This window comes from Gavia stellata, chromosome Z (assembly GCF_030936135.1).
Source record: "Gavia stellata isolate bGavSte3 chromosome Z, bGavSte3.hap2, whole genome shotgun sequence".
Lineage (NCBI taxonomy): Eukaryota > Metazoa > Chordata > Aves > Gaviiformes > Gaviidae > Gavia > Gavia stellata.
The window spans coordinates 71,408,667-71,422,667 of record NC_082637.1 but is presented as its reverse complement, the minus strand read 5'-3'; the positions used below and the strand labels follow the sequence as shown (position 1 = coordinate 71,422,667).

Here is a 14,001-nt window from a genome sequence, read left to right as displayed (position 1 = left end):
GCAGAAAGTTTTATATTCTGATAATAAACTTAGCTAATTAAAACAAGATGCAGATGGTACTGCCACCTAGCAATTTTCACCTCACTTACTCTGACTCCAATTATAGCCTTTCCCTGCTGACTTACACTGTTTAAATTACAAAGTCAGGGGATAGATGACTATTTACCTGTTTCTATTCATACAAAGAAGTCTAACACATCATTGTTCTCCTGAACAAGGCGTGTGATGATGGTCTTAGTACTTCCTCTGGAAAGAAAAGCATCTCTACTCTTTTTAAAAAAGGGAAAAAAGTAATAAAAAGACTACTTAGAGACTCATTAGCAGCCACACGCATCAGCAGGAAGCATATGAATATTACACACACAGCGTGTTTCTCTAACACTTGTTGGTTGGAGCAGGTGCCATACTTCTGGGAAATTAACTTTAATTGGATAAATAGAAAACTGGCCTTAACTAAGCCAGTCCAACCCACTTTCTTAGCTTATTATTTTCTTCAGACACTCTGAAATGCTCAATGTTGATCCCTTGGGTGACTTTCGCTTCTTCCCAGAGTAAATCATGTTTACAAGGAGAGGTTAGACAATCAGCCACCAAGAACAGGTTAGGTTTGCTTGATTCTCCCTCAGTGCAATAGGGTAGACAAGACTACCACTTAAGGTCCTCCACATTATTTTAAACAAGATTTATAAGTAAGTTTTAGGGAGCAAGAATCCATGTCCACCCCTGGGAGAGAGCCCAGAGTAATCCTGCAGCCCTAATTGTGTGACAGAAGAATGATCTAGAATTGCACCCCAGAAATGACTCTGGCCATCAGCTGGACCACTGTGTTGTTCCTAGTGTTGATGCATTACTGTTCTGGCACTTTATTCTGGCACCCCCCTTCATGCAAAATCAGGCTTGCGTATTGCCATCCTGCCGGCAGTAAAGTGCACTGAACTGCCCATGCTTTTCCTGATTGTCTACATTTTTTTCATGTGAGGAGCTATCAGTTGCAAAATATCCTCTGCTGTAGAAGCTACAGGGGGATAGGATTTGCAGTTACCTTTGAAACGACGGTCTTGTGTAGTTTGAAAAGGTATTCCTATAGGAGGGCGAGGGAAAGAACAAGGCAGTGGACCAGGATTTATTTACAGAGACCTGTTGTTTTGAGTCATTCAGCTGGGTTTCATTTTGTGTAAAAATATTTATGTAAATTAATGCTGATTGGAAAGGAGCTTGGACGTGAAAAATGAGGTCAACATGAGTACCATTATTACGATGAATAAGGCAACATTAACTTGACTGAAGTGCTCAAAGCACCTCTGCTTTCTCCTGGGTATCTTCTTTGCCCAGTTCAACACCAAGGAGTTTCTGCACCAGTGGTGCCTGCAGGGGACGGATCTCATGATTCAAAGAGACATCGGGTAGCTCAGTCGTCTCCTCCCCTGTCAAAAGCCACCATACTGGAGGCTGAGGGCACTGCCTCTTCTTAGGGGGGAGCTCAGTGGAGGGACCTTTCCTTGGCAGGATACTGCTGTGGGTGCCTGCGCAGTGCTTGGCTGGCCAAGACCCCACCAGGGCAGTGGGGTCTGAGGCACCCTGTTTCCTTCAGTTCCCCTCCTGGTCATTTCTGCACAAGCAGTATGGTAAGACGGATCTCTGTCAGAGACTGTGCGTGCCAGTGCAGAGGTGCTCATTCGGGGAGGTGTTGCGAGGGAAAATTGCTTTAAGGGGCTAGGTTCACACCTTCCCTTGGGCAGCGGTGTGTGGCCATACAAGCAGAGCAGTTACAGACCCCATACGGCTCGTGCATCAGGGCATGCGCCTTCCCACCCTCCCTCCTTCATGCTTTAAATGGACCTTCCTTTCCCTGGCAACAGATGGAGGAGCTCTGCAAAGGAGACAGCCAGTGCCACTGCTAGAGGTCTTCTTGGGCCCCGTCCTCCAGGCAGCAGCCTGCAATTGTTTATAGAGGAATATGAATATTAATGTTAAAAGAGAGGTATACTAATCTTTGAATAGCTTCCCTAGGTGCTGCTTGTACGAAGCATTTCAAACAAAGCTGGACAAAGTAACTTCACAGAGGACCGGCTGCAGGACTGAAAACGATAGGCGTCTCTAAGGACCCAGAGAGCATTTGCTTTCCCATTTGCCACGACTCTGGGAACACGCAGGTCAGGCATAGCAGAGTGTGGAGCACTGTGCAGTGCCCCCCGTCCCCAGGGCAGGGGTCCCTCAGCATCACTTGGGGCAGCCTGCCAGGTCCCGTCCCCACGCCCACAGTGCACGTTTGCGTGCCACTGTGCCCGGCTCAAAGGAAGCCTGCACCTGAGATAAAAGGAGAGATGTGCCTGTGGGCAAGGGACTGAAAAACCATGTTTGCAATGCTCTGCTCTTGTGTGTCACTGCTACGCCGAGGCCACCACCTTTGGAGCCCTCGCGTCCTTCAGGGCAGAGAGGGGGAGATGGAGCTGTAGGTGTGCCTCCCGCCGAGGAAAGCACACCAAGGCTTTGTGACTTCTCTTCTTAAACCCATCATGTCCCGCTCCTTGAGGAAAGCTATAGCACTTCACCACTTTCTGCTGAGCCAGTGTCAGGGCTCCCTGTGGTGCAAGGTGGGGGACTGGCACACACCTGTCCAAAACAGGGTGTCCTGGCAGGGCAGGAAAGCCCAAGTATGACCTGAGCAAGGATAAATTACTGGATCAGGTCCCTCGTGTCTACAGGGTCACATGAAACTTGTGTCACAAAATAAAATCACTAAGCCGAGTAACTAACATAACCAAGCATTTACCTGTACTGTAATGGCTGAGCGTTAAGTGATTCACAGTTACAGAAAATCAATGTGGAGAACGCAGGTATGTTTTAATGACTCCCAGGACTAGGGAGATTACATACTCTTTTGTTATTTATCTGTTTACTACCATTTTCTTGCAGAATTAAAGTCTCAGGCAACATCCCCTAAAGCAGGCCTATGAAGCACAACAGATTTATGCCTGCTAAAAGAAAACACAGGCTCCTCCGTTATTAATATGTAAAGCCTGGAGATGAAGTCACATCTGTATGATGATCTATTTTGGTGGACCACGCGTGCTTAAGCCTTGATTTTTTAAACTATCAAGTCTGCCATAAATATTTGATGATGAACAACCTCATAAAAAGAAAATGTGGAATATGAATAGAGGGAGAGCAAATGTGTGATTCAATTTTTAATTACCATCACCTTACTCTAAAGTCAGGTTCATCTTCTGTAAGAGACAGCAAGTAACAAATCTCTTTCTCACCATAACCTGATCTAAATGATCAGCATTGCATTTGTTTGTATTTTTAAAGGAAAAGGATAAGTCATTGTAGAAACAAAAGAACCAGGACACAAGAAATAAGGTAGAACAGTCTGGTTTTATTACCGTATGTAATCAAGAGCTTTTATTTCCCCTTTTCTCCTCCTTCTTTCTTTCTTTTTCTTTCTTGCTTTTTTTTTTTTTTTTTTTTTACAACATACATTAAGTTGTGAATCCGATGTTAGGGGGATGTGAAAATGAAGGGAAAGTGGTGACTTCACAATACTTTACAACTTTACAACAAATGAGAGTCTGAATTTGTTGCATCTACCAGTGTATAGCAAGGGTGGAAAGCAAAGGCACACATAGGTTCATGAACCCCTAGAAACAAAGGGTGGAAGAGAACTGGGAGTGGGAAAGGATGAAAACAGAAGACCCGAGACACCGAGTACAAAATGCATGTTTCAAGGTCAACCCGGTAACTGGTACGGTGTACATCACAAAGGCAGATCGCTGCACAAGCTGTTGCCGTGGTTATTTGTCTCTATGTTTTGGGAGAACGCTTTGTGGGGTAATGTCAATGGGACCTGTGCATTTGGTGCTCCAGTGTTTGGAGCTTGGTAAAAAGGTTGCGAGTTGGTTCTTTTAAAAAAGACCTTGCTACCTACTGTTTTCAAAGGGTTTTCTGTTTGTTTTTAGTAAAACAACAACATTGCTTTGGGTACAGAACTATCTACTCCAGTCTGCATAGTTCACTAACGGTGAACAAAACTGTTTCATAAAAGAAGCCGTGATGAAATGAAAGAACATGCAAGCACCCTTGTTACACACTTTGGTCTAGACCATCCAGACTTTATATATACCATCTATAAGCTAATGGACTTAAAATCTGTCTTTTCAATCATTCAGAAACAAAACCAAAACCCTGAAAAACAAATGGAAGTATAAAATTTTAAAAAACAAATTGAAACAGAAACAACCACCTTACTCAAACATACTGTTCAGTAGATATATATATATATATAAAAAGCTTAGAAGCGATCCCCATCATTTTTCTACAGTATGTTGACACAGTTATTGTAACAGATTAAAAACACATCTACGTTTTTGCATAAACTGAAAGACTGGAAAGGAACTTACACACCTGCGCGCACACACACACGCGCACACACCTGTGCGCGCGCACACTCCCACGCTAGCTACATGCACAGTCACACAAAAGTAACAAAGGAAAAAAAATTACATTTTTCCCCAAAGAAGTATATGCAGCATCCTTCTGGAGCAGCGGGGTAGCTACAGCAGGAGCCCGCCTGCCTGTCCTAGCTCCGTGTGCCCTGCGTGCTGCGGGGTGTGCAGCCGGGCTTCTGCAGGGCTTGGCCCCTCTCGCCGGCGCTCGTCCCCAGCCAGGGGACACACCAGTCCCACGGACAAGGGTGTTGGTCACTTCCCTGCTGCCCAGTGAGAACAATCCCCATGCTGACGTGTGGTACAGGGGGAGCGGGAGGTGGGCGAAGGCAGAACCCCCATCATGGTGCCTTGGGAGCATCGCCGACTGGGTGGTTTTGAGAGGGGACTTGGCACAGCTAGAAAGTCAAATTGAAGTGGAGGGTATGGTGCTAGCCTAATTTCTTGAGGGACACGGGGTTATGACAATGATTACCACGCTCTTCTTTGAATGTCTTTACTCCAGTTCTTGAAGGGGCTTGGATGAGGAAGGATCAATAAATATTTGCATTACTCAAAGGGGAAAAAGAAAAAGGTTTTACATACTACAGCTCACAAGTATACACAACTGAGGGTGTAAGGCACAAATTTACATGTGGAAGAAAACAGGCTATTCACAGATATATTCCCACGAAAAACCCGTGTGATAAGACCATAATTTATGCATGGTAACACGCGGCATATTAACTAGTTCACACTGTTTGAGGATTTTGTTTGCCGTCTCACATGCAAGGTGAAATGAGATGGCACATCACAAGCTGGTGCCTTCACAGAAAGTATTAGCTACTGACAAAGCCATGTTGATAGCAATGGTGCACAAATGTGCGCCTTTTAAGAGTTTCTCTTGCAGTTGCGTTAGAAGTTATGAACTTGTGGTATTTGTTTGTTGCTGTCTTAGGTCAGAGGCCCAGCCAGCTAATTAGCTGAGAGACTTAAATAGATATCCCCTTTTTTTTCAGCTAATCAGGAAGTCCAGGCACAAAGTTCAGAATTCCAGCTCCAACTTATCTAACTCAGTGAATTCATTGGAAAAATAAAAGAGTTTTAATTACTCCAGTTAATGGGTTTCGTGTTAAATAGGTATAACTTTCAAGGTACTTCTGAAGAGCTGCTCGCAGGATGATATGCAGAAGTCATTTCATTAGGAAAAACAAAAGTTGAACAATAAATAAGAGGAGTTACTTGTGTTAACAGTCACATGTTATTCATTAAAAGAGAAGGGTAGCAGAAATCTATGACATAGTTTGCCCAACGCGGCATTTAACTGCTGTAACCAAATGGCTGTAACACTGATGGGCATCATTTCACAGTACCTGCAAGTAGTAAACTTCTGCCATTGTTAAGTCAGAGTTAGCTTTATCAATGGATTTTTTTTTTTTTAATTTGTTTGTTTTTGTAATTATTTGTTTTGCTTTTCAGAGCACTCTTTCCCAGTTCAGGAATGCGCTGTGCAGCTGGGGGGTGGGGTGAAATGTCACAGTCATCTTTCACCTCTGTGCTTTTGGCTCAACGTTTGTGATGGAGGGTTAGTCTTTTGAGAAAAGAACTGGCGGGTTGTGGGGGTGAGTCCTGCAATTGCAAACCTTCAACCATGGGTCATATGGCTCGGGTTTAAAAAAATATTCCACTTTTCCCAGAGAGCAGAAATCCAACACATCTTCAGCTTGCAACACCCATCTTCTCAGAGGAGCGAGTGATAACAGTTGCAGAACACTGGCTTTCAAGGGCAACCTCTGCTTAATTGCTGTCCTCCCCCCCCCCCGCTCTGATTATGTACAAGCGTCATTGGGCTTCATGGACGTGGAGAGCGGAGCAAAGGAAGGTTTGGGAGGTACGTCTGGCTTTAGCGAGGGTGTGCGTTTCAACCCTGACCTCGTCAGCGAGTTGTAGGTGGTGAGACTCGGCTGCCGAGATACAGTCACAGCCTGTGCCTGAGCAGCATGGACTTGTATTGAGTCCACTCGCTGCGGGGCCGGTGGCGGGTTGTCGCCCCGGCCAAAGCTCTGATTGCGGGAGAGGTGGGACGAGTTAGAAGAGTTAGTGTTGTTTCTTTTGAGGGTCGACGTCTGGTGACTTCTCGTGAGCGAGTTTGTAGGGTAGCTTCTCTTGTAGTCCACGTTGTAAGCAGAAGAGTGCATCTCCAACCGCTTGCTCAGGCCACTCTGCGACAGTGAGGTGCTTGGGGGCCCGAGGGAAGCTTCCCGCTGGGGTACTTTTGGGGGCATGCTGTCAAGATTTTCCACCAGGTTAACCCCATGGCTGGGGCTTTTGCTACTGAGATGGTCCTTGATAGTTTTGTACTCAAGGGTGGCGTTCTGGTCCTCCACAGACATCTGCGCCCCATCGCTCATTTTTGGCTGGTCAACGTACTCGTGCTGGTAGCCTTGCTGGGCTATGGGCAGGACCACAACACTGGGAATGTGGCTAGGCGAAGCCCTGAGCGGTAGGTCGGTTGGGATCACGGGCGAGGCCATCGGGGGGATATCTTTTGTGCACGCATTGATGAGGTTCTGGTTTCTCTCCCATTCCCTGCTGCCACGGCTGGGCTTTCTCTTCTGTTGCAGGGTTGGGGTGGACTCAGGGGTTGGCAGGGCAGCCAGGTCCAGATGGTGCTGGTCAGCTTTGATTAGCATCTTGGCAGTGCTGCCTGGGGTAGCCAGCTTGCCATTATGCATCAGAGGCGTGAGGATAGCTTCAGGCTTTGGCTCCTTGGACTGAGCATCCCCAAAGAGGCCACCGAGCTTGGTGACGCTGCTCATGGAGCCCCGGCGGGAGTGCGTCAGCTCCTTCTCCTTCCTCTGCACAACAGCCACGTCTCTGCGGCGATGGTCGCAGATGCAGTACACTATGATTCCCGAAAAGACGGCCCCCATGACAAAAGCAAGAATAACAGCAATGGCCAACAGGGTGACCGGCACCAGCTGATCATGACCCTTCAGGTAACTCTCACGAATCACTCCTGCAATAAACAGCATACAGTTGTTAAACAAACTAAGGATGAGGAAAATCTACTTATCGTTAACTACTTTGTCCAAAGGCTAACCCTGGGAGGTTTGTTTGTGTTTTGCAAGATGATTTTTGATCAGCTTGCCCAAAATTTGGAGACATACTGTACCTGACAGCTACACCTTGCATGTGCAGCCTTGGGCTGTCAGTACAGCTTTCAGATCTGGAGTTGAAAACTATGAAGTTCAGGAGGGGAGAGAGAATTTACTTGCAGGGCAAGTGCAGTAGGTTTGAAATCCTGGCCCTGGGCAACTCACACTGACTTCAGCAGGTCAGAGCTATAATTTCTTCTCCTCTGACATAATGCTCATTCCTCCACTCCCTCTATCTGATGTCTCCTCAACTAATACAGTCTTATTTTACTACGGTAAACTATTCACATTGAAAAACCTTTAGAAGGAAGAGAGGAGACAGAAGCTCTGCAAATACCGGAGAAATGCATCCCACATTGTTTAAGGGTTCTTTCTCTGTTTGTCATTCTGTTGTCTTTGTCATGTGTTTTAAAAGTCAGTGTCACATGCTTGAGCTTCAGGAGGATGCTGAAATAACTATGAAAGATAGAGCACAGTGTTGAAATCTATTGAGCCTGCTAGATGACTGTCCTTGCTATTTTAATTTTAAAAGCTCTTTCTTGTTGTGAACACATGAATAGGTTGTCCTCTGTGCTGAAGCCTATGCCTTCTCAGCTGAAAGCCCTGACTCTGAGAGCCTCATCTTGTGGTTCTGTCCTGTGATCAGAGATCATTGTAAAATCTTACTTGGCCCTCCAAGCCTCCTCTGTCAGAGAAGGCATCTTTGGCAAAGTGCGCCGCCTCCATCTGAAGTCCCTAATACAGCATTAATCAATACCCTGAATTTCTGAAGAAAGTAATTTTTTTCTGACATAGCTGGGCACCAAGCCAGCAGCACTAATGAAATACAAGCACAGAGCCTCTAGTTTGCTTTTTTTAATTTCTGGTTTTGTTCTTAGTGCTTAACAAGGAGCAGCCACAGCCTGACAAGGAGCTGAAGGAACATCTCTCCCACCTCATTCTCCAGAGAGGGTCCAAGTGCCAGGACATTAAAAGCTCCACATACTCTAAGGCAATATAATCCTTGCCCTTATTACGGGAGAGACAGCAAGACAGAAAATGTACCTCCAAGGCTCTCCTGAGACCTCGTGAAGATACAAAACTTTCATGTCGTAAATCAACTCCTTCTAGAATAACGTCTTTTCATGTATTTCGCAGACAAGGTATTAGTGGCCCAGAATTAGAAGCAAATGCAAAATACTCCTCAGCAAATTATGTTAGAAGAGCATTGAAATGTTGCCACTATCTCACAGAAACCTTTGGTAAGTATTCTGGCTAGGTGTAGTACTGCTTCTATAGCATACATTTCTCTGTCCCCATTTAATTGCAGCATTTAGGTGGACAAGGGATATTTGCTTATAAGATAGGAACTTTAAAAGCAAAACAGCTCCTGAAATCATAATCCCCTGCATGTGACATCACAGTTGGTTGCCACAGAAATTATTATGCTGTGAAAAATAGAGGATTATGATTTCAGGAGGAGAATAAATAGCAGGAGCGGATGCCTGCTTAAGAACATAAGATCCTGCATTCATATAAATGTCTTAATAGTAAAAAAGTAAGGGAAGGAAAGTAAGTCTCAGAAAACAATATATAATTAGAAACAATCTTCAAATTAAGTGTTTCAAAGAGCACCCTCTTCTAAAGCCCAGCAGCTTTTTAAGAGGCAGGTTTTTCTATTCCTTGTCACCAGCACTTAACAAGCAGTGGTAAAACCTAGTCCGGTAATTTAAATCCACAGACAAAATTGCTGTATATAGACCAGAAGCACAGTCTAGTGGTTATGGCACAGTCAGCAGTAGTTACATTTCACTGCTAAGGTGTTGGTCTTCCATGGACCTTACACCTGCTGATGTTCACATGCAAGACTCTGCAGCATTTTGAGACCAAATTTATTTACACTTGTAAAACTGTCTGCGGTCATTAACTTGAGAATCAGAAACAGAGAGTCTTAAATGGGTGGGAAGGATAAGGTCAGGGAAGTGTTAAGTCTTATCCAGAAATGCATCGCTGGGCTTGAAGTTAAGGAACGCTTACATTTAGAAGGCCTAATTTCATGGACACCTTCCATGCAGAAACTTCTCAGAGATATGCCCTTTTGAGCACTGAAGTCCAACGTTTTTTGCATGAAAAAGATTCAAAATCCTGGCTCTCTGCCTACCTAAGGGTGTAAGCACCTACAGTCAAAGCCAGCATGGGTTCATGAAGGGTAAGTGATGCCTTACTAACTTAATATCCTTTTACGTATAGACTGGGGGACAAAAGGTTGTTGTGCAGCCCTGCAGAAAGGGATCTGGTGGGTTTGGTTGATGGCACACTCAATATGAGTCAACAATGTGCCCTGGTGGCCAAAAGGGCCAACCATATAAAAATATTAGAATGTGTCCAAAGGAGAGCAACAAAGATGGTGAAAAGACTAGAGGGCATGACTGATGAGGAGCTGTTGAAGATACTTGGTTTGTTCAGCTTAGAGAAGAGGAGACTGCATTGCTATCTAAAACTTCCTCATGATGGGGAGTGGAGAGGGAGGTGCTAATCTCTCTCTCAAGTGTCCGGTGATAGGATGCGATGGAATGGCTTAAAGCTTGCGTCCATGCCTGACATTTCCTACTGGCTAAGTGAGGTTTTTCTCCACCCTCAGCCTTCTGCTTTAGGCTAAGTCACTCTGTAAATGATAGCCTTAAGCACAAACCTGCATCAGTGCATACAAAAGTAAAATGAAATCTTCAGTTTTACGTTACCAACAGATACTGAATCATTACAACTCACATCATTACAAAATTACCACACAGTTCAGACTGAGTGACCATGTGTGTTGAAGAAAGGCGTAGTTGAAATGATGTCGCTCGCGCTGGAGGTGTTTTATTAGCAGAAACTTATGAGGGTCGTAAAACAGCCTGATTCCAGCTACTTCCTCTCGAGCTCAAACGTTCCTGATGTTTATTATGTTTTCTGTACTAGAGTTAAAGGATATTTAACATGAGTGGCTTTACTCTAGGCAGGTGGATCTTCTCTGAACACAATGTCAGGTTAATGATATAATTTATTTTTTACCATGGATTACATCCATGTGTCTTTAGTTATGCAAGCAATCCCAAAAAATTTAACTTAAATGAAATAAGATGAGCAAGATTTGACCCTGCATTAATGTTTCTAGAACAGATACAATTAAGTAATGAAAAAGTATGAGGAACGTTCAGCATCCTTCTGTCATGACCGCAGGGCGGGGAAATCTAATATGAAATAGGCTGATAATTGCAATCATTGTCAAACAACATCTCAAGCTCTGGCATCAGTGGTAACTGCCTTCACAGACTGGGATGAATAAGCAAGTGTGTGATCCCAACTATGTCCCCAAAACAAGCCAGTTTGAAAGCAAACAGACAGGACAGTGTTCGTGCCACTTTACAGACTGCATTGTGTGCACTTTTACCTGTCCTGCAGTTGTTAAATAACAACAGTCTCCACGGCTCAGTCCAGCGTCACTCACTAACACTCATTATTCAAAGAATTAAAAGAAATGGAGAAAATAATTACAAAAATGTAGGGCCCACGTTTTTGAAAGTCAAGGAAAGTATTTGGACTCCCAGCTCTGAGGAAATATTTGCTATTGAGAAGCCTTATAGCTGTATATTACGTGACATCCTTCTAAGACATTAGGTACTGGAAAATTGACTGGGCTGGCTGCATAAAATGCTATGGAACCAGACTGTAAAATATGATTGATACAAATATCACTATATTATTTTTATCTTCTATTTAATAAGAAAACAATTATTCTACATTAAATACTTTTACTTTTAAAATATTATGTCTAGCACTTTCCTGTTTGCAATATGTTCTTTCCAAATGTGAAAATACATTGCTTATTTCATTTTATGTGGTCTGAACTGCTCATCCATACTCTTGACTGTTTTCTGTAGTACATGGAGATGCATCACCATGGATAATAACCATCTATTCTTTGCAAAGGGATATTGTTGACAGAATTACCTATATTAATATTATACTTGGGAGAGATCTGGTGGTAAAAATAGTAGTAAAACTGAAAAAGCTTCAAAGACATAGACAAGGTTAAATATTTGCACCTTCAAGGATCAGACCTTACATGTCACTAATGCCACAAACATGCTGACACTTATCTATCATCTCCCTGAAGTCTTCCAGTTAAGTCAAGCTCTGTCCCTTGCAAATCACAACTGGGCTTAGGACTTCAAGGTCTTCCCACATGTGATGTACTATTATTTCTGGCTACTAAAAGAGCCAGGCTAGTCACCTGATATCCTCTGCTTTTCATGGCCATTCTGATTCCCATAGACAACCTGATCCTTCCTCCTCCACTAACTTTCTGTAATTTCATCCCATTTCCTTTTGTCTGCATCTCCTAACATCACCATTCATTTTCTCAGTCAGTATGCCCTGTACTGTAACAGTCTGGAACATGCAAAATCACCTCTTCATACTCATCTAATGAGAGAGAAGACCCGATATGGTATTGTATTATTCTGCTATACATAATTCATTCTTTCTTCCAGCAGACCTTGTAGGTAAGGTGCACAGTGTTGGCTGGCTGGTTGATTAAGAAGACGTTAAGAAAAATGTTTCCAAACCTTCAAAGTGTTTCAATTCTGAAATGAGTTAGTGCTTGGATAAATCACATGAGTAGAGTATTGATCTAGCTTGTTCACTAAAGGTAGTTGGGGAAAAAGCAAGGAGATGTTAAATTTTATGTCAATAATACATATACTTTTTCTAAAGTTCTGGAAAAGGTGAGAAGCAGATGTGTTGAATGTCTCTGGGTGAAAATAAGAGAGAAAAGACCAGAGGTGATACAATGATATAGATCTACTGTATACTAGATCATTGTAAGTAGGAAGGAGATGAAGCTTCCTCTTTTCACCAATTAACAAAAGTATTCAAGGGTTAGGACTGTACCTCTATATCGGCTAAAAAAAAAAAGTTAAAAAGCAAGATGTGCACAGTGCTGAAAGTATTATTGTATGAAAATGCTGATGAAGCTATTCTGGGCATGTTCTGCTCTTTCTAATTCTAACAGGAAAGAACTTCTGAAGGCAGAAATGTAATTAGGATTAAATAATCACAAAGTAATAGACTTCATAATTCTAAAGAATACATGGCATGAGCATAACTGAATAAGAATAATGAGTATCAGTACAACAAACTTCAATAAAGGAGGACAGATACGAAAAGACATGGACTCCTTTTCCTGCTTCACTTTTCAGCAAAAAACCCCACTCTGATCTGTGATCAGAAATGTAACAAAGACAGGGAGTAAGTGTTGACCAGAACAGAGAAAAGAGGTAAAAATATTTAGATAATGTAGATGTTATCAAGATGCCTAAAGGAATTTGTCCCTGACTGCTTAAGGAGCTAGCCAAAGGAATTTCTAGACACTTATGCAGTATCTTGGAGAATGCTGGAGGAAGTATGAGCATCAAGAGCTCTGGGAAAGGACAAGCTTATTTCCTGCCTTTGAGATGAGCCAAAGGGAGGACCTGCCAGTCCAATTTTTAGGATGGGAATGGTGCTACAACAAGTCATTAAACAATCAATTTTATGAGCATCCAAAGGATGATAAAGTCATTATAAAAAAAAGTGCCAAAGCAAATTTGCCAAGAATAAATTACATTAAACCAGACAAACTTCCTTTTTTGACAGGATAAATGGCTTACTTTTTATGGGGAAACATTAAGTATGATACCCTTTGACTTGTGTAAAGTCTTTGACTTATTTTTAAAGAAGCAAATGAAAGTGAGCTAAAACCTGCTGAAAAGCTGCAGTTGTAAAGTATTGATCAAAGGTCTACCTGGAAAGAGATCTGAAGCAAGGTGTTTGTCTGAGGAGAACAGCAATTAACAGGCATCTGCAGAAAGAAGACCTCAATTCCAGAGGCCCAGCAAAAGAGCTGTGTCCTTTTAGCATGTACAGTATAAAAACAAACATCCCATGATAGAGCCTAAATTTCTTTGTCTCATCTGTGATCAGGAACAGGGATGGCAGAACATCAAGAAGAGCCCCACAGTCACATTCCTCTAAGTCTAGGTCCTGGCGCATGCTTTGCAGTGAGCACAAACTGAAATTCCTGCTTATAACCCTCAAAACTGCTTGATGACTGAAAACAAAACAAAACAAAACAAATAACAAACTACTTCCCTGTTTGAATAGCTTAATGTGAGGCTGTTCTAGTGATACAATAGTCTGGATGCTGCCTTCTTTCACAACCAAGCTGAAGTCAGTGAGGATAACAAGAGCAGGGCAGGGTGCAATACCTGGTCCCGTAACTACAAGTTCCTGCGTGTGAATAACCTAGCTACCTGTCACCAAAAAAAATGCCTTGCAGTTCCAACACTACAGTTAGCTGCAGTGTGGACACAAAGACACCTCTCTCCCAGAAATGATGTGTGGCCCGGACCACATGC

The 14,001-nt window shown here is 43.1% G+C and overlaps 1 protein-coding gene across 4 annotated transcripts in view; it reads right to left on the bottom strand.

Moving 5' to 3' along the window:
• Positions 1–6,042: 6,042 nt before the first annotated feature.
• SEMA6A (semaphorin 6A) overlaps positions 6,043–14,001 on the bottom strand; it is a 62,556-nt gene continuing 54,597 nt past the window's right edge. For all 4 annotated transcript variants that reach the window (XM_059834437.1, XM_059834439.1, XM_059834438.1 and 1 more), the window contains one exon: positions 6,043–7,443. In XM_059834437.1, the coding sequence (XP_059690420.1) occupies positions 6,254–7,443 (1,190 nt within the window). In that variant the 3' untranslated portion in view covers positions 6,043–6,253. The remainder of the gene's footprint in view (positions 7,444–14,001) is intronic.